This window comes from Macadamia integrifolia, chromosome 7 (assembly GCF_013358625.1).
Source record: "Macadamia integrifolia cultivar HAES 741 chromosome 7, SCU_Mint_v3, whole genome shotgun sequence".
In the NCBI taxonomy this organism is placed as follows: Eukaryota; Viridiplantae; Streptophyta; class Magnoliopsida; order Proteales; family Proteaceae; genus Macadamia; species Macadamia integrifolia.
The window spans coordinates 29,625,751-29,651,153 of record NC_056563.1 but is presented as its reverse complement, the minus strand read 5'-3'; the positions used below and the strand labels follow the sequence as shown (position 1 = coordinate 29,651,153).

At 37.3% G+C, this 25,403-nt stretch overlaps 1 protein-coding gene across 5 annotated transcripts in view; it reads left to right on the top strand.

The window, feature by feature from the left end:
- The first annotated feature begins 8,235 nt into the window (after window positions 1-8,235).
- The window catches only part of LOC122084561 (protein DETOXIFICATION 45, chloroplastic), a 23,041-nt gene continuing 5,873 nt past the window's right edge, over window positions 8,236-25,403 (top strand). For 2 of the 5 annotated variants that reach the window (XR_006141930.1, XM_042652888.1), the window contains exons 1-9: window positions 8,236-8,515; window positions 8,992-9,410; window positions 12,651-12,793; window positions 13,250-13,393; window positions 13,518-13,687; window positions 13,907-14,042; window positions 19,912-20,008; window positions 20,104-20,204; window positions 20,927-21,090. Coding sequence is in view for 4 of the 5 variants with exons in the window: in XM_042652888.1 (XP_042508822.1) it covers window positions 9,046-9,410; window positions 12,651-12,793; window positions 13,250-13,393; window positions 13,518-13,687; window positions 13,907-14,042; window positions 19,912-20,008; window positions 20,104-20,204; window positions 20,927-21,090 (1,320 nt within the window). In the remaining variant the exon portion in view is untranslated. Of the gene's footprint in view, window positions 8,638-8,991; window positions 9,411-12,650; window positions 12,794-13,249; window positions 13,394-13,517; window positions 13,688-13,906; window positions 14,043-19,911; window positions 20,009-20,103; window positions 20,205-20,926; window positions 21,091-25,403 lie in introns of those variants that run through there. The other 3 variants (XM_042652891.1, XM_042652889.1, XM_042652892.1) reach the window with 3 other exon arrangements.

Genomic DNA, 25,403 nt, shown 5'->3' with positions numbered 1-25,403 from the left:
GTGGAATTTTTTTCCCAAAAAAAAAATAAATTTAGATATTTGATTGCAGGGGAAATATATTTTACATGTGAAAAAAATTTCAATTAACCATTAAAATTTCCCTTTTTATTTCCCCAAAATAGGAAGGAAAAAAAAAAACCCTACTCTCACGATCTCTCCCACTCTCACGACTCTCACCCCGCTCATGACTCTCAACGATCTCTCTCTCTCTCTCTCTCTCTCACGCGACTCAGTTGTGTTTGTTTTGACCAAAAGACTTTTGGAATGGGCCTTTCAATCGTTATCACTTGTGATCCATTATTGTTTTCTTTGTGATCATCTTTTATATTATTTTAAATATTTATTTATGATGCATTCATTTGATATATAGAATGAAATGGTTTATTTTGGTTAGTGATAGAACATAGTATCTGATGACATTTGGTACAGACTTTGAATGACCTAATTCACATAACCAATATAAATTTTGAGGAGCTGGGTTGGTTATGGATTGAAAAGTACTCCCCCCCCCCCCCAAAAAAAAAAAATCTCTTTTGAGGAATTTGGTTGGATTATTATTTTTATAAAATTTTACACATATTTTACATCAACTTTACATCCAACCAAACAACTATGGTAAATTAATTTCACTTCACTTCTGTTCTAACAAAACAACTCAAAAGGGAAAAAAAATTCCCTTCACTTCCCTTCCCTTCCCTTCCCTTCCCATTTCCCGTGCAACCAAACGTAGCCGAAAGAAAATTATTCTTTCTTTTTTCCTAGAAATATATTATATATCCCTATAATATATCAATTGTGGCATGGGAAATTGATTTAATTGGGTTCTAACTTAAGAAGTTTATATAATGTCCATTCATGGTGCAATGGATTCAGGATCTTCTGTCATTCGACATAGCGTGTAGTGCAGATTCAAGAGTTGAGAACACCTTGAGCTGCGCATCCATGCCATTGGCTGCGTTTCATTCCTTTCCAAACCCAGCAACTCTGCGATCATATGAAAGATAGGGTTTTTTTCTCCGTGTGTTTCCAAATGACCAATTCTAATTTTCATAACACTGACTGGTCTAAATTCTAACCAGCGTTTTGAGAATTATTAAGTCCAAAGGCACAGAAAAGAAGTCAAGTCGTGCCATTGCCAATTTTCCTTCAATTAATCCTTCTTCTGGGCAAGAGACGAGAGACACAGAAGCAGAAATGACCATGGGGATGAGGAGTTCCGCAGACGCAGTGCTGCTTCTCAACCTCATGGCCTTCCTTTCCTCCCTAGTCGTCCCATTGATTTGTTTTTTGTTTTGTTTTCCAATATGGACAGTTTGTACATCCGTAGTGAGAGAAGATAAGGGAGATTACCCCTTGCTGCTGGTTCCTAATTGAACTTATGCCTCGACTCCAAGTTACAAGAGCATCCAATGCACCTGCCATTCTTTTACTAACAAGTGAATGTAAGTCTTTACTACTTTGTGATCTTCATTATCAAACAAACACTTTGATTTTTAATAACTAGGGTTTAACTTCATGTTGTCAAATTAGTGGCATTTAATTTTTGTAACCATTTGTTTGGAAACTATATCAAATGAATGAGAATATAGAAATTATCTCAAATTGCTTAATCATGTGAACTAATGCAAACACATATTATAGGAGAGCTTTTATGCACAAGTCAAATCATAAAAACTTGGTGAGATAGAGTTGTGCCATTGGCCATTCTCCTTAAGATTGTAATCATCTCTTATGGTGGAATATGAATCCTTACAAATTGACTTCCAAAATGAAAGCCCTTTAAGTGTTCCAGTAATTGTTGCACTCACTTGCAAGGCCATATCGAGACGTGCTCAATCATGAAAATGAATAGATCTCCAAAAGACTCTCACAACACTAAGAAAGAGGCAAAACACACACACACACACAGTATAACACATCTTTCTAAACTTCTCGGAGGTCCTTCATTTATAGAGGAAAGACACCCTTTTGAAACAATTATACTACATCCAAAAACCTAGTCTCCTAAAAAAAATCATAAACAATTATTTAATATAATCATATTCTTATATAAAAAGACATAAACAATTATTTAACATAAACCTACTCCATCATTAAAAAAAAAACTACTTCATCATTTTGAATGATTGTTTTTAGAAAATAGCACTAATATTTCATCAATGTGGGGTGAGGCCATGAGAATGTTGAAGATTCAGGAGGATATTAGATCTATGGTTTTAGAGCATAGTAATATAGTATCGTAACGAGTATCGATCATCCCCAAAACTATTATGGTATCGGAATGAATCAGTATCGGATCACCCTATATTAGACAGAAATACCCCTGCTTTACCTTAAAAAATGATTTTTTTTTTACCCCTAGTCTGTACCATTCAACTGAACGGTATCAGCCGAGTATCAAGATCGGACACTTGCCAAATCGATACGGATCACTTGATACGAGCAATCCAATATCGATATTTAGAACCATGATTAGATCGTCACATGATCTTGTACCAATGAGAGTGCATGTAGGGGCTTCAATATGGATGGAATTATTTTCATTTCACAGGTTATGAGATAATTTTGCATGCTCCTTGGTTTGGATGAAGTAGTCAGTCGACTAGCAATATTCCTTTTTCTCATTTATTTAATATATAAATCAAAATATAATTGATGTTAATAAGTAAAAACTATTTATATGGTTAAAATCAAAATCAAATCATTTATTAAACAGTTTCACAATTTCGATATAAAAGGCTTAATTGGCTTAGTTCGATTTCCACGAATCTAATTTGAGTTTGATAACTTTTGTCACTACTTCCATAGCTCCACTTGGGTGGAATATATTGGGCCATACTTCCGAGCATAAGGAAGATTGGTATATCAGGCCATACTTGAGACTAGAGCCTAGAGATCATATAAAAATAAAAACAAACTGGAGACAACCAGTTTTCCATGGATGAAGTCACAAAGAAGGTCCACTTTTCTTTCGTTAATCTTTATCCTCAAGGAGAAAAAGAGAAGAGACGGCACACACAGAAGCAGGAACGACCATGGGGCAGGAGAAAGAATTCGTTGCTCACATGATCACTTGGTTGTACAAGTCAGGATCAACATTTGTCCTATTTCCTGTCATTAGAAAGATAAAAAGACTATATCTATTTAAAAGAAAAAAAAAAAGCAGGTGTTAGATTGCAGGAAACGTAGTCGATCAGAGCCTTGCACGTGGCAGTGCGGTTGCTGTTGGAATTGAATCCTAACGCCGTTGATGGGATGACTAGGGCGGATAGCAAGGCCATGAGGCTGAGGAGTAGCGCTGCGCCTGCGGAAATACTCCTTATGTTTTTCATAGATATATCCTTCTTCATTCTTGTAATGGTAGAAAATGGAATAGGTGTTGATCGTTGACTTGTATGACCGGATGATCGTATGCGGATTCTTTCTCGTCTCTCCCAACACCCTGACCCTCGTCCACATCTCCCCATTGCCACTTCGGCTTCACCAACTTCTTCGACTTGGTTTGGGCAAACCCTTTCTCCCGGATGAAAATCGTCTGCAATTCCGATCTCGTACAATTCTGTGAAATACCCCATTTAGGGGGTGACACGTGTATTGATACCAATGCAATGGTCCAGATCTGATTTAAATGACTTAAGATTTTATTAGTTATACCAAATCTGGACCATTGCATTGGTATCAATACACGTGTCACCCCCTAAAGGGGGTATTTCACTGAATTGTACGAGATTGGAATTGCAGACGATTTCAACCCCTCCCTCCCTCGCCAACCATTCCTACTCGACCTTCAAATTCAAAAGAATCATGATCCCCTTCCCCTGCATCTGCTTCAACGGCAATGGAATCTCCAACAGGGTCCCCCTGAACACTGTAAAGAAAAGGGGACAACCTGGATCACATCGCCAATAATGTCTACTCCGGGCTGGTGACGGGTCAGGAGATTGCCCAAGTCAACGGCATCTCCAAACCCAACAACTTGATCGAGATTGGGCAGAAGCTGTGGATTCCTTTGCCCGGCAGCTGCGACGACGTCAACGGAAATCAGGTTGTCCATTATGGGCACGTTGTGGCAAATGGTAGCTCTGTGAATCAGATCGCTAAAGAGCATGGGATCGACGAAAACACCTTATTGAAGCTCAATGGAATGTCCGACCCCGAGTCCAGGCTGGCCAACTCCTTGATGTTCCTCTCAAAGGACAAGTGGTGTCTAGACCAAGCTGTCGGGCTGGGCCGGGCCGGTCTCAGTTGGGCCTAGTTAGGCTCGATCAATTTTTAAGGTTTCATTGTGAACGTCCGTTTAGCTAACCGGGTTTAGCCAGCGTGGGCATGATATGGTTGATAATCGGGTTGGTCGGTCTCGAGCTTTAATCGGGCTGCCATAAACGGGCCTTAACCTGGCTTTAACCGAGCTATAGACCTATTTTAACTTTAAATGGGTCCTCTTTAAAATTGGTCTTTTAAATGTATTTGAAGAGGAATACCAATAAAATGAGGCAAATATGGGAATAGAAAAGAAAGATCTAATGGTTAAAATTGATTACGCCAAATATGGGCAAAGCTAAGTTATAAGGTACTTGGTCTTTAACCCAGGAAACTCAAATTAATTAAACTATGCCTATACAACCCAAGTTTAGCAAGTTTAAATTGATTAAAAATACTTAAAAATGATGAATGTTCAGATAACAATCACCACCATCTCAAGTGTACATATCACATAGCCTAAGCACTAAATACAAATAGTATTAAAAAAAAAAAAATACAAGTAATATAAAAAAGGTTGAGCTTAAAAAAGTCAATTCAAATCGGGCTTGTGAATGTGTCAGGCCGGTCAGATGCCCATCGAGTTAGGTGGCTACACCGTCTACTATCTATTTATAAATTAAGCCCGACACGTTTATTAATCGAATCGGTCTAGGTCAAGCCATAAATGTATCGAGCTCGGTCAGGCCTATCGATGCGGGCCTAGAATTGACACCCCTACTCTAGACTCTAAAGTTCTATACTCTGCAACCGCTCTCTTTGTGTCTGTGAAAATGCCCGCAAGAGTTATTGTCTTGCTTTTATTTTGCAACTTAGTCTATGATTTGGTATGTTTTGTTTTCCAATATCGACAGATTGTGCACCCTTAGTCAGCAAAGATGCAGATGACTACCTCTTGCTTGTTCTTCCTTCCAATGGAACTTATCACATGACTGCTCAGAAGTTGAAACAACTTGAAATACCCGGCTTCAAACAATTGGATGTAAGGTTTTACTACTTTGTGATCTTTACACACCATCACAGAAGTCAGACACTTTGACTTTTAATAACAGAGGCACAAACTCTTTAAGTAATTTCCAATTACTTCTTAATCAATTGAAATCTTAGTCTAATTTCGTTTGCTTTGTTTTCTATTGTGATTGATCATTACTGTAGGTTGCACTATGAGCCATCCCAAAGGGTTAAACCAACTATTGTGTCTCAATGCCCTACTATGCAACACGGAGATGATCCTCTTATTGGGAGTACAATGTCATCTTGTGTCACTTGTGGTGTGAAAATTGTCTGTAGTAGTTGTATTGGTGCAGTGAGCATCAGGTGGCTGGAAGCCCCTTGGGGCGCATGTCTAAATGCTCTCAGTCATCTGATGCTCACTACACCTCACCACTCACTAATGATGTGAACTCGTCACTTGTGCCTTTGTTGGATCATATTTAGTAATTTTGGGTGCAAAAAAAAAAAAAAAAAAAAGGTAAGGATACGTATGGGTATCAAATAACACTGGACTTGGTGTAAATGTATACAAAAATAATACTATATATGTTTAATGTGTTTTATACAGTTTTTTTTTTGTTTTTTTTATAGGCATTAGGTCAATATGCAAGAGACATGTACATCATTCATAGCATCTAAAATACAAATTAAAAAAAAATAAATAAAGTCTTCTAAGTGAAATAAACACAGTAATAATTCCATACTTAATCGTATCATATTTCCACGAGATGATCATAATACACGTCAAGATATCAACCTATCATACATAAAAAATAATTTATCATCATCTAACATACAACCCGTGCAGTTCAACAGAATATAATCCATAAAAGGAAATTGCATCAATTGGCTCATATGTCATTTTTCTTTGAACAACCTGTGGAACAAACAAGTGAGGCAATTGGTGAGCTGTGGTGTATAAAAAAAAACTCATGCTTACTAGGAGGTCTCAAGTTCGAGTCTCCTGATTGTTACCTACTTCCCTCCTTACTCATCAGAAAAAAAATCTATGAAAAATATATCTTCATATCCAATAGTAGATCCAACTCCAAGTTCTTTATTGTGTTGTGCCACTTCATGAAAATGAAAGAGTTCTGTTGCTGGAGATTGTGGAGGTTGTTGTTGCATGAATACTAGATTGCAAACAATGAGTGCAATCATCTGTTGATGTGTCTTAGAGACTAATTAAGGCTAAGCCAAAGTTCGATATGTCAACTGGGAGCAAAATCTACAAGATTTGGAGATTGGTTCCATGATTCTCCCTTTTTTTTTTTTTGGGTAAAGTGATATAGTATTAGATGTTAAGGATCGATGGAACGTTTTCTCAATGTAGTATTAAATTGCTTTATGTGCCATGACCATGGATCTAAGGGTGTCAAATTGGAACTGAAATCGATTCCGGATCAAATAATCAGAATTGAATCAAACCGATTAGAATATGATTACAATCGAGCAACTATTGGTGGAACTTGGTTACTTTTCTGTTCTAGCATAGGAACTAATGGTTATAACCAAAATCGAACCAAATTCAAATTTGGGTACCAACATATTGTGGTTTATTAATATAGTATAATAATAATATATTGATGATCCTCCCCCTTCTATTACAAGAAAAAAAATAAATGCTGATGAATAAAATTTCCATCGTTGGTTGTGGAGACATCATTTATCCAAAATTAAAAGGCTGAAACGTTTTGAACGACAATGACTATTTTTTTTTTTGGAAATAACGTATATTTAATACTTGAATTTTACTTAACTAATATCCCTTGACGTGTAAGTGAAGTGCTCTACAATTTTCTTTTCTCTTTTCATTGCAGGCTCTGTTTTTTTTTTTTTTTTTTTGGATAAAAAGTGCAAGCTATGTTTGGTTGCCATGGAAGTTAAAGAGAAAGGAAGTGAAATTTTCAATCCTAAAAGAATAAAACTTTTGTAATTATTACCTTATATGATTATATTGCTAATTTCAAATCATTCCATATTTGACTATTAAAATTCACTTTACATTGTATCCAAGTAAAATAAAAGTTACATGTAAAAGTATCTTTACTAGTAAAAAAAAAAAAAAAAATCTAGTCTTCTGAAAAATTCACTTACCTTATCTTTAATTTTGCTTGCAATCAAACGGGATCTTAAGTTGGCCAATTTAAAATAAATTATCAGACTACCGAAATTGGGATTAAACTTTATTAAAAAAAATAAAAAATCTAGAAGAGGGTGCATGGATGTAGTCGAATGATTAAAAAAATACAAGCATACATGAACTTACATGAAATATATATTTTTTTTATTAAAATTGAGATAAAATTTTGTCCAATGACCAACCCTTAAAGTGAAATTATACACATAATTCAATGTTTAGTTGACAAAATCACTATCCCGTGACTTCAGGATGGTGGATTTATTTGAAGGGGAAGGAGTTGTATATTAATTAAGTTTTGCCCATAAATATTGTGAGTGAGATGTAGTAATTAATTCCTGTGACGGCCTTAGTGGTACTGAATCACCAAATTTAAATGATTATTCAATCTCCATAACCCTAAAAGGAAATGCAATAACCAATTTATTTGTTGCCACTTGTTGCTATTTCGATTTTGAGTCAAGGATTTAGTTATCAATATCAATATTAATATCGAGGATAGGTGCATATCGATTATTATTATTATTTTTTAATTATCGAGGAATAGGTATGCCGTCGATATCAAGTGTGCTAACGGATAACACTAATAGGATCACATGATGGAGTATCACTCATGAATGATATGAGGATCATTTAAAAAACATGAAAGAGAGAGAGACACAATAGGTGCTATCATACTTGATATCGACTGCATACCCAATATTTTTCTTATTTTTAAATTAATATACGATTAATATACGATACGACTGATACGATACCGATAGATGAAACCATGGTGAGTTGAAACCCAATCATCAAAACCAACATGGGTTCGCCATGGCTACTAATTAGATGGATTCCCACCATTAGAAAAGTTCTGCTCAGACGTATATATTCGCCATGGCTGCAAGTTAGAAGGGTTCCAATGTCCGCAGTAAGCCAAATCCGGAAACCCCGCCGACGTTTTGTTGTCCAGTTCCGCAGGCGTTAGTTCATGACATCATGTGGGCTATAAACAATCGAACTAATTCCAAGAAGACTCTGAGAGTTCGAGTCGGTTGTGACGTATCGTTCGAGCCCTTCTTCCAATTCGTGTCCATAGCTTTTCTTGCTCTGTTTTCAACCAATTAAAGCAGTAACGAGGTAGTGTTCTACTCATTTTTCTGTGAGCTTCTCTCTACGCCTTGGAGACTATTAGAGTTACTGGATTATTGAACTCACCCAAGGATTGTCCTTCAGAATTTCTTGATTGCATCTCTAAGGTGGTTCGTTATTTATCTCAGTTTTCACCTGAGATTTCCTTCTCATTTCGGTATTTTTGGAATATGAACCTTCGTTTCCATGGATTTTGTTTTTATTTTTATTTTTATTTTTGAAATATGTCTCTTCCCTTTGTGGGTGTTCATGGTTCGTGACCTGTTTGGTTTCTAACTTGACTCGTGATCTCACAATCTGCTTGGTTTAATATTTAATTGGAGATTAGGTTTTGTTGAATTAAACTATTAGTTTTATACTTGTGGTTCACTCTATCGATCAGCCTGTATGTAATTTATAGGCTCATATTTGGGTAGAGATGATTTGCAGTTGTAATCGTTCACTCTTTTGCTTCTTAATTGCAGGGATATCCTGGACCTTGGGTATGAATACACAGATATAAGCAGTATTTTCCGACAATGGCATCTGCCCAATTTTCTGCTCCGCAATCTATTGGACTGAGAAGTAGAATTCGTGAAAGGAACCCGAGGAGTAAAATGATTCGGGCACTTGGTCCTAGTAGCTCAAATGTAGTTTGCAATTGCCTCAGACTTCAATCTAATGATAAGAGTAAGATACACTCTGTCAATGTTGTCAAGCATTGTCGTCGTTCCACCAATTGTATGATGCTGTTCTCCTCGCCTGTCACAACTTGCAGAAAACGTTTTTTCCCCATGGTCTATAATCAGTATGTTTCAGACTCTGGCATGGATTCTTCCAACGTCGAGGAAAGATTCACTGCAAAGAAAGGGCATATTCTTAGCACTTTGAGGGAGAGTATCTTGTAAGACCACAACAATCATGCTTCCTGTTTACTATTTCATAAATTTTCATAGCATAACTATTTCTTGTTCTACAAACACACATACACACAGGAAATAATTGTTATTTATGTACTTTGAATCCCAACTGTTCTGGAAGAGTGTTATCTGTGTATTTCCTCCAAAGGTTGCTGTGCCACACTTGAAGCTCCACACACACTCACACACATGCAAACCCTGGCACCATAATGAAAAAGTATATACAATAAGCAGGAAGAAGAAAAGGAAAAACAAAGGCGAAAGCAGTAAGAAGCAAAGGGCTGGAACCAGCCAAAAGGACCCCAAAGCAGAGGCCCCAAAAGAGAATCGAGCCTCTCCCAACCCCCCCCCCCCCCCCAAAAAAATAAAAAATAAAAAATAAAAAGAATCCTACAATATACCAAGAAGACAACCTCTCACAACTAACCTAACAAGGCAGACCCCAAGGCCAATAAAATCAATACTGCAACTGGCCACACAAACGAGGAAGGAAGAGGGGGAGAAAAATGATAAAAGGAAACATGTGTGAAACTTTACCATCCTCGTATTTTTCTGGAAGTGTCTTTTACTTTAGGAACATAATCTTGGGGAAGTAGTTATGATTCACAGCTTCTTTAGCAGAATTTATTCCTATTAAATTTTCATCCCTCATGTAGCTTCGTGGGTGAGAAAAGTGTCAAAACATACCTGGAGAGTGACATGGACCTTTGTGTGGCCGAGTAGGCATTTCCCTCTTTACATCTTAATAATGGTGTGCTCTTGGGCCCGGGAAACACACTTGTAGGTGTGAACCTACACTAAACACCGGTGCTCCATAGAGATCTCATGTTGTGGTTTTCTAATCAAAGGACAAATAGACCGTAACATACCCCTGCAGGTAGGAAATATAAGATAATGTTTAGGGGAGGTTTCTGGTGGGTAAAGATGAAGACTCCCTTCCCTTTGATTGGCTTGACAGATTAGGTTTCTTCCAAACATTAAGGTTTAGGGTTTAATAGGATGTTTACCGTTGTCATTGTCTGGTGTTCTTTGGTTTCCTGGAGGTCTTTGGTAATGGTGGGAGCATTAGTGTTTGTTTTCCCAGAATGGACCATTATTCCTTAAGAGTTACGCTGGCTATTTGTAGGAAAATGTGATGTTTGCCCCCTTCTACCCTCATTGATACCTCAGTTATTTGTCATGAGGGATGTGCTGGTGGTTGATTGTCATGGCAGGGAATATCAGGTTTCCTCATGATATAAGAGGTCATGATGCCTTGAAGCTAGGCACCAGTAACGAGAGCATTGGCTGTCAAGATGAGATATTGGCAATAGGATGCGCAGTGCCCCGCTTGTGCCTCCGACCTCCAAATTACAAATAGGAAACTCTTACCTCATTACACTGATAATGAGAGACACTTGATGGTCTTATGTGTTTTGAAAAGTTGAAGTGACTATTGTTTTGACAGGATGCTTGGATATTTTACCAATGCCCCTGTTCCTTTTGTCTTCCCGGGATGAAGGCGTTTTAGAGCGCACAAATGCATTCCACTTGGATGGTCTACGTCCTATCACTTCAATGATTCACTAGCTAGAAGCCTACGATCCCTCGATTGGCAGAGATCCTCCTAAGGATAACTCTGCCTTTGGTGTAGGGTTGATCAGAATTTGGTGGTTCAATCTCTTTAGAACGTAGTCTCCTCTAATGCATCTTATAGTTGTCACAGCGCCAAGGTGAACAAGGTTTAGAGGGCTGCGTAAGCGCTTAGGCGACAAGGTGTTTGTCTTAAGGCGAACAAGTGTTATTTTTTATTTTCCCTCTTTTCAAACATTATTTAGTATGCTACATATACCTTGAATCATAAAAAATTAGCATTAAGCACATCAGTCATCAAAAATCAACATTAAGCCACATCAAATCATAAAAAATCAACATCAAGTCGCATTAAGTCATAAAAGATCAACATTTAGAGAAATGCTCTTGTTCTATAATAAGTTTGATTGATCAAATGATTTTATTTTTGCATGAGACATTGTGTATTAGGTAGAGCACAAAACCAGCTTTCCAATAAATCTAAGAATACTTAAATCTGAGTTTTAATGACAAAGTTATGTTCCGGTCAACTTATTTTAAAGTGTGTGAATACTGGTAAAATCGCCTAAATGAAAATAATTTTATGGATATTAAAACAAAAGATTATTTTATTGGACTTTTAGTTTTTAACAATGTTTTACTCTTGCCATGGTTAGATGTATGAAAGTTTCAGAATTGAGAGAAACCCCAGAATTTGAAAGTTGAAAATGACCTGTACAGCCAAAAATTCTATTTTTGTTCTTGGACTAGAGGGTTGACTTTTTATCCTTTTAGAATTTGATTTTTTAACTATTTTTATTGAATTTCAAATATGGGGTATTTGCTTATTTATGAATGATATCTTAAGTAAATGATATTTGAGTCATTGGACATGAATAAGTGTTGCGCTTTGCAGTAAGGCGACAATCGCCCATACTCCAACTAGGCCTCTTGGACACCTTGAAAACTATGATGCATCTTGGAGGAATGGTTGTTTTTGCCAGGTCTCCTCCATCTTCACGGTTTAAAACAGTTCTTGATCTGATGATGGATTGGTTCATAGAGAAAGATCTAGATTGTGCCAAATGGTCCCTTTTTATCGTCTATTTGTCACCTGATGCCTTGCTTATGCCCCAATGTTCCGAAGATGTTTCATACACCTGTGTTTAATAATAATTGAAAATTGTTACTACCAAAAAGAATAATGAAAAATAAAAAATGTTTTTGGTACGTGATTTATATTTTTGGCGTCCTTAACTTTTGACCATTACTTTGAATGCACCTGTGTTAGACGTCTTCACTTACCCCTTTTCTTCTTTTAGCATCGTGCGCTGAAGTTTTCTTTTTCTCTTCTTACTTTCTTAGCTTCTCTCTTTGCATCTTTGTGCTTCCCTTTCTTGATCTTTTTGGGTTTCCATGCCTTAAAACAAGTCAATTTGAAATTAATAATCAGTTCGTGCTTACTAATTATTTTGAAAGATGTGATCTTTAGATTAACTAGTCATGTTCATGCTTACTCTCTTGAGTATTGTAAACCTTAAAGTTTTTTTTTTTTTTCCTAATGCATCTTGACAAATTATATTCTTCAAACTAAATTACTACTAGTGAATTTTGATTTTTTTTTTTATTGGCTTAATTTTTTTCCCCTGGTTTCTTTTTCATTTGTCTTGTAGTGAGTTGGTGGGGAATTCTAGTAGCCAGTCACATTCTCAAAGTGTTGAAAGTGAGCTCATAATCCTTACTTTGCCAGCACTTGCAGGACAAGCAATTGAGCCGTTAACACAACTGATGGAGACTGCTTATATTGGTAGATTGGGTAATTTCTGTGCTTCATGTTCAGTCATCCAAAGCTCATAATAGTAAATACCTACCATTTCTGTTCTGGTTTATTTATCCTACTTGGGTAAGGAGGTCTTTATTGTGATGAGCTTTGGGCTGTTTTTTGAACTTCAACCAATTACATTACCACTGACACCGTCTTTGTAAACCTTCTTTAGGACTATGTTTCTTTTCATGATTAGGGAACTTCTCTAGTGTTTATCTTAGTGTCCATATTTAACTTCTATCTCTTTTTTCTTTGATCTTTTGTTCTCTAATCAAGTACCTGAAAACTCCCATCTTAATTATTAGATTCATTTTGTTTATCATTTCATTCATTGATTATCACTTAGTTAGGTTAAATGCCATTGATGGTGTTTTCTGCCATTGATGGTGTTTTCTTCAACCTTATGGAGAGGTCTCAATTCTCTAACCAATTTGTGCTGTTCGAAAGGTCCTGTGGAGTTGGCTTCTGCTGGTGTTTCTACGTCAATCTTCAATATTATATCAAAGCTATTTAACATACCTCTCCTCAGCGTTGCAACTTCATTTGTTGCTGAAGACATTTCAAAAAATACACTCAAGGAATCTTCTTCAGGTAAAGGGCAATAAATTGTTGAAGGGATTTTTTTTTTGGTAGTTTATTTCATGGCATAGAAAAGTTGTAGGTCTGCAGGTCCATTTTTCTATCTGAATATGGGCTGATTGGTATACAAATGAAGGTTTCCAAGAACAAGAGAGTGGTGGTAAACCGCTTGGTGAACTAGAGGAAAGAAAGCAACTCCCTTCTATTTCTACTGCCTTACTTCTAGCTGTGGCAATTGGCATCTTTGAGGCGTTAGCCCTGTACTTCGGTTCTGGGTTGTTTCTCAATCTTATGGGCTTATCACCAGTAAGTTATACGTATTTTGAGTTTTGCTAAGAGGTCGTCACATTCCAGCATTCCTCTCTCTCTCTCTTAATCACATTTACCATGCTTTTCAACCTAGTGTAATCTGTCATCTAGTGCTAATTTCTTTCTCCAGCATGTTTATTTTTGGAAGAGCTCTGTTTTTTATTTTCCATCATTTTACACAAGGTTGACTTTTTACTACACTCATTTTTTAAACAGGCTTCACCCATGCGCATGCCAGCAGAACGATTTCTCTCCCTAAGGGCCCTTGGTGCTCCTGCAGTAGTTCTTTCTCTGGCTTTGCAAGGTGTCTTCCGTGGGTTCAAGGATACAACGACTCCTGCATTATGTCTAGGCAAGTATTTTTTCCTTCAAAAGTTGTTAGACTATGGACTAAGGAGTTGTCCTAAATTCATTGACAGTCTCCTTCACCAAGAGGTGATGCAGCATGCAGGCTTATTAATCTCTAAAAATGCCAACATGTGGGGTTTATGTCTCTCCTTAAAAAGATTTCCCTACTATTCCACTCCAGGGCTGGCCAGCCTCCATAGAAAAACAGTAGGTTTACTCGGTGATGTCAGTTGGATATATCTTGGGATTTTTATTTAATGGGTTTATAGGGGCAGCTATGTCATTTCATAGGAGGGAGGAGAGAGACATAAACGGATAGGCACTGGCACACACTATGCAGCCTGGCACCATTCTCTCCCTAAATTTTATTAGTGGTTTACTGGTTTTTGGCGCTTTTAATTTTGACAACTCTAACTGAATGTTGAGGGTTCAAGTAGGACACGATTAGAGTGTTAGGGTCCAAGTCACTTGACTTCAATTGCAAATAGGAATACGAAGCTTTGGAAATATTTGCTGGCTGGTCTTTTGTTGAGTTCTGAAGATTGATTTGAGAATTGACTGAAGATTATCATGCAGTATTCCATTCCAGGTTGATTTCTTTTTAGGTGTGACATGCTATTATCTGCTATTATGCTTTTCCTGCTACTGTTACTGAGAATTTTATGCAATTTGAATTCTGTTGGATTATTGTGTTTTAAGTTTCTTCTCATGATTTTTAATTAATCTGCAAGTTCTGGACATACAGATTGTCAGTTGAATCTGTCCAAGTCGAGATCTCATTCTACTTTAAAATTTATCCTGCCCTGCATATCTTATACATCATATTGGATCCATCAATTACTATTTCTAGCCCACCTATCACCTAACAAAACCATTATGAAGATCTTGATCTGACCAGAATTTCATCCATTTTTGTTCCTCCTCCACCCCCCCCCCAACTTAAAAACCCTTCAGATTTCAGTGTTTAGGCTGTTCCACCCTTCATTGCATCCCAAAGATCATTGTGCTAGGATTTTGGGTTACCTCTAATTTGATTTGGATACTTTTGCTCTTAGTTCTGTTCTACTTTCTGATGTTATGTGGATTAGGGCTTATCTTTCCTTTCCCTGGTAGGATTGTGGATTAAGTTTCCCTGTTCTAGTAGAACTAGGATTATACTTATTCCAGTGGGATCATGATACTTTTCTATTCCTTGTGGAGCTAGGGCTCCTATTCCTGGAACTAGGATTCCTGTTTCTAGTACAATTGGACTCTTAAGGTTCTCTCCCTGCATCACAAGGTTAATAACTATAATCTTGAATGTATTTGGTTATGACTCTTGGTGCAATCCTGGGTTCGAAACCCCTTATGGGATCACTAGGGCATAACAACAACAACAACAACAACAACAACATAGCCTTATCCCGACTAAATGGAGTTGGCTACATGGATCCTTGCTCTCCAATCAGCTCTATTCGAAGTCATGCATGGTAGAAGGCCTAGGCTATGCATGTCTTTACTCACCACCTCTCCTAGGGTTAATTTAGACCTACCCCTTGTCTCTTTTAGCTCTTTCAATTTGAATCATATCACTCATCCGAAGTGGAGCATTCGAAGGTCTCTGTTTAATATAGTCATGCCACCTAAATGACATTCATGTAGCTTACCCTGGGTCGGAGCTACTCCCAACTCAACTCTGATGTGGTCATTCCTTAATTTGTCCTTCCTAGATTTGCTACACGTCCATCTCGACATCCTCTCCGATACACTTATTTTATCTATATTCCGCTTCTTGACTACCCAACGTTCCGCCTCGTACATCATAGATGGTCGGATGGCAATCTTAAAAAAATTTTCCTTTAAGCTTGAAAGGCATATGCCGATCACACAATAGTCCAGACACATCTCTTTTATTTTAATTCCTGGGAAACATAATCTTTTATATCCCCTTCTTTATTTATGATTGAGCCTAGATACATAAAATTGTCACCTTGTGGAATTTCTCTGTCATCAATATTCACCACCTCATTAACCTTCCTAGTGTAGGTGTAGCTACAGTTACACACCATATGCTGATGCAAATAAAGTTGCACTTACCTGGTTGGACCAATATGACCGGCTTTGGAAGCCAAGAAGAACCGGTCTAGCCTAGGTTTTTGGTCCAACAAATGTTGGTAGTAGTTTAGTTTAATAATATGTCTTTTATTTTATCATGTTTGTTTTGGGCTAGGATACGTAAGGGATAGAGAGGTAGGAGTCAGTTTTAGTGTTAGAGTCGAAGTAGGAGTCTTATTATTATTTCTTTATATATTTGCATATACTCAATGTTTAAGGAGGTGAGTTTATTTGAAGAAACTTCGTTTAATTTGTGCTTGTCAACATGGTGGCCTTGAGATGAAGTTTCTTCCAACAAAGGATCTTCCCCCTCTCAAACTCAAGTGGACAACTGGTACTTTTCTCCTCAAGCGAATCTATTCTGACGGCATTCTTAGACCTCATCCAAACTCGACAGAGTCGAGTTCTTTCCAGAGGAGGAGAGTTGATGCAGATAAGGCTGCACTTACCTGGTTGGACCAATATGACTGGCTTTAGAAGCCAAGAGCCAAGAAGAACCGATCCAACCCAGGTTTTTGGTCCAACAAGGGTTGGTAGTAGTTTAGTTTAATAATATGTATTTTATTTTGTCATGTTTGTTTTGGGATAGGATACGTAAGGGATAGAGAGGTAGGAGTCAGTTTCAGTGTTAAGAGTCTAAGTAGGAGTCTTATTATTTTCTCTTTATATACTTGGATATACTCAATATTTAAGGCGGTGAATTTATTTGAACGAAACTTCATTTGATTTGTGCTTGTGAGCATGTGCGTTTTCCCTTTCTCCCCCTGCTAGTCTGATTTTCCCCCTCTTCCCTAAGGGCCCTCCATCATATACTCCATCTTTGATCTACTTATCTTAAGACCTTTTTTTCCAAGGTTGATCTCCATAGCTCCAACTTGGCGTTAATCCCTACTTTTGTCTCATCTATCAACATAATATCATTAATGAGAAAAGCATACACCAAGGAACCTCGTCTTGGATGTCTCTGGTTAAATCATCCATGATGAATGCAAACAAATTAGGGCTTAAGGTTGATCCTTGATGTTACCCAATTGTAATTGGGAATTCACTGCCTTAACTACCCACCATTCTTACACTAGTCACCACATCTTCATACATATCTTTAATTATGTCCATATGTTTACTTGGTACCTTCTCTTTTGAATAATGCATGAAATTAGATCTTTAGGGACTCTATCGTATGGTTTTTCTAGAATACTAAATACGATATGGAGAACATTCTTACCCTCTCTACACCTTCCCATGAGCCTCCTAAGTAAGTTGATAGCTTCCATTGTGGATTCACCTAGCATAAAACCGAAGTTAATAGTTTCTTTTCTCAGGTGAGTTTCTACGACCCTATCTCATAACTTCATAGTATGGCTTATAAATTTTATGCCTTTATAGTTATTGCAACATTGTATATTACCTTTATTTTTGTATATGGGATTTCAATGCTTCTCCTCCACTCATCGCTATGGGCCTACCTAAAGAAATATAACCCAATCACAAGAGGTAGTGGAAATCTTGTAATTAACCATAATTATCAGGGAGCCACTTGATAGAATAAAAGATCAAGGGATACAAGAGGGATTTGCAATTATTTAACCGGGATAAACTTGGAAGGGATTATAAAATATGGACAAAAAAAGAAATAAGAATAAAGGGAACTAGGGAAGGGTCATAATCGAAAGAAGGAATAGAAGGGAGGGGATTTGTGTTATGTCGATGACGTTGTCTTCAACCTTGTCACAAATAGAGAGGCGGAGAGCAATGTTCACTATGAAGGAGATAACTCCCTCATTGGATCTCCTACATTCTGAAATATTGGGGATTGGTTGGTTTGGTTCTCAACCCAAACCCCTACTGAATCCTTCTAACAAATGGGTTCCAGCAACAACAAACAAATTGATAGGGATTGCAGTGATCAGGTAGGGTGGTAGTATCAGTTTCAGCAAAGGTTTGGAGTTTGGTTCTTGTGGAAGGGAGACTGGTTTGGACTGAAACTCTAGGGGCTTAGGTTGCCGTAGGGAGGAGAATTAGTATCGCAAATTTCAGCTTGATCTGATTTGTGGGGGACAAGTTTAAGCACACTTCCTTAGACTTGTTATACTACGATCACAGAATGCAGGGGAGGGTAAAGGCAAGGCTACCAAGATAGGAGGAGGAGCTGATAATGGAATCTAAAGAACAAAGAAAGGAAGGGTGATGTAGATAAGTCACCTAATGGGCTTATTTTATTGCAAATAAGCCTTAGGTTGGGTTATGTATGTGTTGGGCCTTTGATCCTATGGGTTTTCTTTGTAATTGGCCACTTTAATGGGCCTAAAATATGGGTAGAAAGTAGGAAAACGGGATTTAATTCATTAGCTTAGTTAGAGTCCTGTTTTGAGTCCATTTCCTTTGTTATTTCAGTTTTTAGTCAGTTTAGGTTTCCCTATTAGTGAATGACTAGTTAGTTACCTACTCTATGTTGGAGTTCTAGTCTAGTCTTACTTGGAGTCTAACTCCTAGCTAGGTTATGAGTTATGACTGCTAGTCTGCCCTCTTTATATAGAGTAGCTAATGTAATCTAATTTCTCATATTTGAAGAATGATGAATTGAGTTAATGTTTGAGAGCCTTAAGGCTGTGTGCATTCTTCTTCCCCCCTTCTTTATGCGATTTCTCCCTCTCTAGGGGAAAAATCAGAATAGCAGGGGGAAGGAAGGGATCACACAATCAGATATTGCACAAATCCATCCAGAGGGAGAAATTACATAAAGAATGAGGGAAGGAGAATCATACATAGCCCTCAAACATTAACTCAATTCATCATTCTTCAAATCTAAGAAATTAGATTACATTAGTTCCTCTATATAAAGAGGATAGACTAGCAGTCATAACCTAGCTAGGAATTAGACTCCAAGTAGGACTAGACTAGAACTTCAACATGGAGTAGGTAACTAACTAGTGATTCACTAATAGGGAAACCTAAACTGACTAAAAACTGAAATAACAAAGGAAATAGGCTCAAAATAAGATTCTTAACTAAGCTAATGAATTAAATCCCGTTTTCCTACTTTCTATCCATATTTTAGGCCCATTACAAAGAAAACCCGTGGGATCAAAGGCCCAACACATACATAACCCAACCCAAGGCTTTTTGCAATAAAATAAGCCCATTAAGTGATTTGTCTACATCAAAGGGAAAATGAGAGAAACAAGAGGGGGAAGCGGACGAAGAACACTCCTGTGATGGGAGATTCTGAATGCAGGGAAGAGGGCGGGGTGGAGCGGACGACAGCCAAGCTGCCCAAGCCACACAGATGCACTAAAAAAAAAATACTCAATTTCAATCTTCAGTGTGTCCATTATGTTAGGTTGCTTACATATTTATAAAAAGAAATTGCACTCAAACAAAGATACTGGAAAGCTACAATCTCCTACGTATCTACCTCCTACCAAAATAAAATAAAGGAAAACAATATCAACCCAAATTACTTCCTAACTATCCTACTAGACCAAAATTAGATTTGGACTCGGTTCTCGGTCTGGGTTTTCCAAACGAGTTTGGGCCTGTCCACAGAAGCGCCACTGTATGGACTTTCTCAGTTGATCTTTGTCTGCACTCTAATCATTTGTAGCAAGAAAGAACGTTGTATTAAAGAATGCTTTTTTTTTTTCTACTTTTGTTGTTTCATCTTGTTGCCTGCATTAGATGCTATATTTCCATAGCGTATATATCAAATATTGGTTTCGTAAAACTTTTATTTTGCTCTGATTTCCTTCCTACCAACTGATATAGTTTTTCTTATGTAGGTGGGGGCAACTTGTTAGCTGTATTTTTGTTTCCCATACTTATGTACAACTGTCGACTCGGTGTAACTGGTGCAGCCATTGCCACTGTTGCTTCTCAGTATGTCCTTCCACATTGTTAACTTTGATTCTTTGTTCTTGTTCACTGTATTCAAGGTGAATAATGATCGTGCTATTTCTCATTTCAAATATTAGGTATATTGTTACCATTTTGATGATTTGGAGTCTTAACAAGAGAGCTGTGTTACTGCCTCCGAAGATGAAAAATTTGCAATTTGGTGTCTACATAAAATCTGGTAAGTGTTTATTATTCGGGAGTAAGGTAAAGGAAAATCGAAACTTTATATAAATTGACTTACTTACAATTAAAAGAATTGGATGAAAACTTAAACCTTATTGTTAGATAAAAATATGTACAAGGAGGGAGGAACGTTAAGGTTTGTCTTCATACCTATTTGAAATTAAATTAACTTTTTTGTTATTTATTAGTGCCTTGCCGACTCAATGAGAGACTTGAATGGCAGATACTTCTAGGTAATGTAATGTTGACTTGGATTTGGTTTCCCAATCAGTTGTGGAGACTGGTGATCCAATCTTTTCCAGAGCATGCTAAGGGGTGAATCAATTGAGGAGGTTTAATCCCTAGCTTTTCCATGTTTTGTGATTCTAACAGAAATCAAGGTCGTCATCTCCTTAGTTGAATTCTTGAGGGAGGTGAACTGATTCTTCATATTATCATAATCTCAAAAGATGAGCTTCAAGCTTTCAATTCAGTTGGGAAGTTTTTGTCCTTGTGCTCAAGGGGGCCTACTCTCAAAATTACTTTAGTTGCTGGTCATCCAGTCAGTGTGACTAACAAAGTAGTTCCATTTTATTTACAAGTCCTCTATTTGCTAGTTTGATTATGTGAAACATCTTTCACTGCTCTGCCTGAGTTGTCCTTTTTGAATTCTTTAAAGTTCTAATCTCTTACCAACAGTCTGTTCGCATGATAAAATATAGGGTGTTTCTTGATTAGGTGGTTTTCTTCTTGGGAGAACTCTAGCTGTCCTAATGACCATGACTTTGGGGACATCAATGGCTGTTCGTCAAGGACCATTGGCTATGGCAGCTCATCAGATTTGTTTGCAAGTGTGGTTGGCAGTATCTCTACTTACAGATGCACTTGCTGCATCTGGTCAGGTAGTCTATCACAACTTCTTGAACATTTTTCTCAGTTTTGTTCTCTCATAGCTTGTCCTTAATCCATTCTCCACTTATGATTTGTCATTTAGAGAAAACATGATATCAGCGTTGAGGCATAGGGGAGAATGTACTGGAGTTTACCATATTTAGCTTTTGTAAGATCAATAACTAAAAATGTACTTGTTACAAACCTGAACGACTGTGGGCCCACTTAAGAACTTAAGTAACTCAAGCCTAAGATTAAGTGGCAAAACAGTAAATAGATTGATGTTTGCAATGGAGTGGCAGTCCAGTAATTGGATTGAAGCTCATAAGGGTGGAATGGCACTTTTGTAAATAAGCAGAAATTCCTAATGTTTAAACGGGTCGGTTTAGAAGTGTGGGCACAAGTGGGAATGTGATTTATTGTTCAGGGTCGGAATTGGAACCAAAGATAACTAAAGGACAAAGGTTATGGAAGGGTTCAGATTTATTTGCTAGGGGTAAACTAAGAAGGAGAAAGACTCAATGGCATGCCATAATAAAGAGGAGAAAGAGAGGGTCATTAATATGGGAAACTAAAAGAATGAAAGAAAGATGGATCGTATGGTGAGAGGGATAATATGGGAATGGGACTTAAGGTAAAGGATAGAGGAGAATATAGGGAGAAGGGAAGGGTAAAATTGGAAAGAAGAATAACAAAGGGGTTGAGTCATTGTGAGGTTGTCTTCAACCTCTTGACAGAAATCACAGGCACTGGTTCTAGGGGAAAAATCTCAGCAAGCAGGGCTTCTTCCGATCTGAAATCTGGGGTAAAGCTTCGTAATCGCGAGGTCTCTTGAGGTCAACTGAACACAGCTCCAAACTCCAAGTGACAAGCTTCCTTTGGTCCAAATCTCAGGGTCAATCTGTTGGAAATAAGGTTTCAGCAAAGCTTTATTTTGGATCTGGTAATGTCGCCCAGAACAGGGTTTGGAAAGAAAACCAGGAGATTATAAGGTTGAAGAAAGGAGAAACAAGAGGAAGCAGGAGAATGGAAGGGAAGAGATGAAAGAATCTCAAAGAGGGAGAAAGAAAGTTCGCACAAAAGGGCAAGGTGGTCTCGCAGAGAGGGAGGAGGGGAAGAGAAGAAGGGGAAGAGGGAAGAGATCTCACAAAGAAGGAAGTGGGGGGTGGGGGGAGACAGCCACGCAGGCTCAAATTCAATTCATTATTCTTCAATCAATTATCCCAATAACTTGGGTTACATGCCTCATTTATAATAAACTAAAATTAAAGCTTCCTAATTAAAGTCTGAGACTAAAATAAAAATAAAATCTCCTAAAACCTAGACTAATAGAATTAGAAACAAAGAAGGACTCAAATTGGAAACTTCTTACCTATCTAGAAACTACCTAAAAATAAAAGATTACAAACATTCCCAAATAAAATAAAATCGTAGAATATCCTAATAGCCTTGAACCTAAATCAGTAACTTTGATCCCAAATTGGATCTGGTTCTTGGTTCGGGTTCTGAAGCGGGTTTAGGTCAATACATCATAGTGCTGCTACATCAGCAGCCGATCGTCCTCCCAATCCCACCCACCGTCAATATATATTAGCCAATGAGTTACAATCTAATAAGGTAACTAGTACCTTGTACAGCAAGGGAAAAGAAACCTACTCTAATTAGGAATTAGAAATCTAGCCTAACTAGGAAACAAGACAACCTAAAAAGGAAAGCAATCAACTAAATCACAATTCGTGGAAACTCCCAACCATGACATATCTTAACAAACCCCCTCAAGCTGAAGTATACATATACCAAAAGAAAAGCTCCAGGTTGGACTCACAAGAATAGAAAATTAAACACAACACCGGTCCTAAATAGTAGTAGTAGACGCCAGAGAGCACAGAGAGAACTATAATCAACCATCATAAAGCCAATAGTAATATCATCACAAGTACATCAAGCATCAACAACATCAATAGATAAAAAAACTGTCGTGTAGAACCATCAACAAAGAACAAAATAGGTGGCAGATAACACCAACTGCAATCCAAAACATCATAGCAGCAACAACAACATCAAAGGGTCTTCCCAAGGAAGGCAGGTAGTAGGTAAGGCAAGTAACAACATCAGGTTGCTGGGTACCAAGTAACAATATCAGATTGTTGGGGACCAAATAACAACATTAGGTTGCTGGTGACCAATTAGCAACATTAGGTTGCTGGCAACCAATTAGCAACATTAGGTTGCTGGCAACCAAGTAACAACATCAGGTTGCTGGCGACCTAGTAATATTTGCACTGTTGCTGAATATAACCATCTTCAAAAGACAAAAATGTTGCTAAAGACATGAGCAAGATAAAATAGATAAGTAATAATAATCTTAAGTTGATGACTTGGAAGAGATAAGAACTCCAATGTCATGAGTAGATAAAGTAGCTTAGTAACAACAACCTTGAGTTGATAACTTGAGCAAATAAGAACTCCAATCGAGTAGATAATAATTCCAATCTCTCCCTCTCGTGTAGCATTATACGTGGACAAACAATGTCTAATAATCAGCATCTCAAAGGATGTGTGCATGTGAGAGAGAGAAAGAGAGAGCAGCCGATCGTCTTCCCAGTCCCACCGACTTTCAATATATATTAGCCAACATAGTTTTTAAGGCGCTGCTAAGGCGTCGCCTTACTAGCGCCTTGGCGCTGATGCGGTCTAGAGATGGTAAGGCAGTGCTCCGCCTTACGTGAAGTGGCACCTTATGGGTTTTTTTTTTTTTTTTTTTTTTTTACACATTTTAAAATTACTTGATGAAGATTCCAAATATAGATTTTTTATTGGTAGATGTATGGTTTTGTAAACACTTGAGATATATGGGATCAGCTTTACTCCACCAAAAATAACCAAAACAAACAAAACAAAAACACGATTCACAAATAGGGTTTGGATTTTGTCAAGAGTTTTAAGAAAGGGATTTGAGAAGGAATCAAGGAACAAGGAAGAACCACTGATCCAGGCGACCATTTTGCTCCGGTAGCGGTGAGTTTAATTCTTCTTTGACAGGAGTAGAAATATAGTGGATGACCTTAGGGCTTAGGCACTCATTTTGGCATCATAGAGGTAAGTATAATAAATACTTGTATTTTTTTGTCTTCTTTTCTTTATATTTATAATTTTGTTTCATAATTATGTATTTATATTATATGTTAATATGTTATGATGATTGATGATTGATGAAGATGAACTCAGTTTATTCACTTTATTGATTTGTTTTCTCATGAATATCTTACATTGGTATGAATATGAACCTTTAATATTTATTTAACATATGAGTAATAGGATTCAACTAGGATTTGAGCAAAATAGATTGGTTTTATACAAAAAATTACACAGGAACGCTTTAGTCGATAAGGCGACGCTTTATGCCCGCCTTATCACTAAGGCGCTCCGAAAGACCCTCAAACGCCTCCGTCGCCTTACTGCCTTAAAAACTTTGTTTGCAGCTCCCATAAGGCCACAAGGTATGAGATTTATTATTTCAGTTTTTTTTTTTTTCCTACTTCTCCTTTCAGTTCCCTTCAAAATCATGGATAATTGAAGCAGCCATACAAATGGCTTCAAATTGGATAGCATCTAAGAAAAAAAAAAATTCAAAAAATTCATGCTTATCTGAAGATTTATCTAAATCTAAACCCAGGAAACTGAAGACTGGGACTTGTGAAGCCCATCCAAAACATAAATAGTTGGCATAAGGTCCTGATTAGATTATAAAAATGCTGATTATCGGGGAAAAGAAGAACATTACCAGAATTGTAAAATTAGATGTCAACTCCGCAAACCTAAATGATCAGTAAAGAAAATAAACGAATTAAATCAGAAGCACCTATTAATTCATGCTTTATGAAACTCCAAAATCTAATTGTGGCAGAAAAAAACCTGCAAAGCATGCATATCATAGATGACTAAACTAGTTGGACCACCCCTTGATATGGGTATATTTGACAATATTCGGGCCATTGTAAATGCAGTTGCAACATCTCCTTCCTCTTCCATGCGCTCAAAAGAACCGGTAGGAAAGAATGGTAAAACCAATGTAAAGGAAGCAACAAATAGCCGAGGCAGGGCGAATATGATAGAAAGCTGCTCAAAGATGACACCTAGGGAGCTAAAGGACGCCAAGAAGGCAACATGCTGACCTCGAATATCCTGTGCATTATTAATGAAAAGGTTTGGGAACCCATCATCAAAGCTCCTGAGACATGTAGAGAGACGTACCAATTATTCCTCTAAAATAATAGAAATAGCCACCAAAATAAACTTACACATTTTTTTTTTTTTTTTTTTT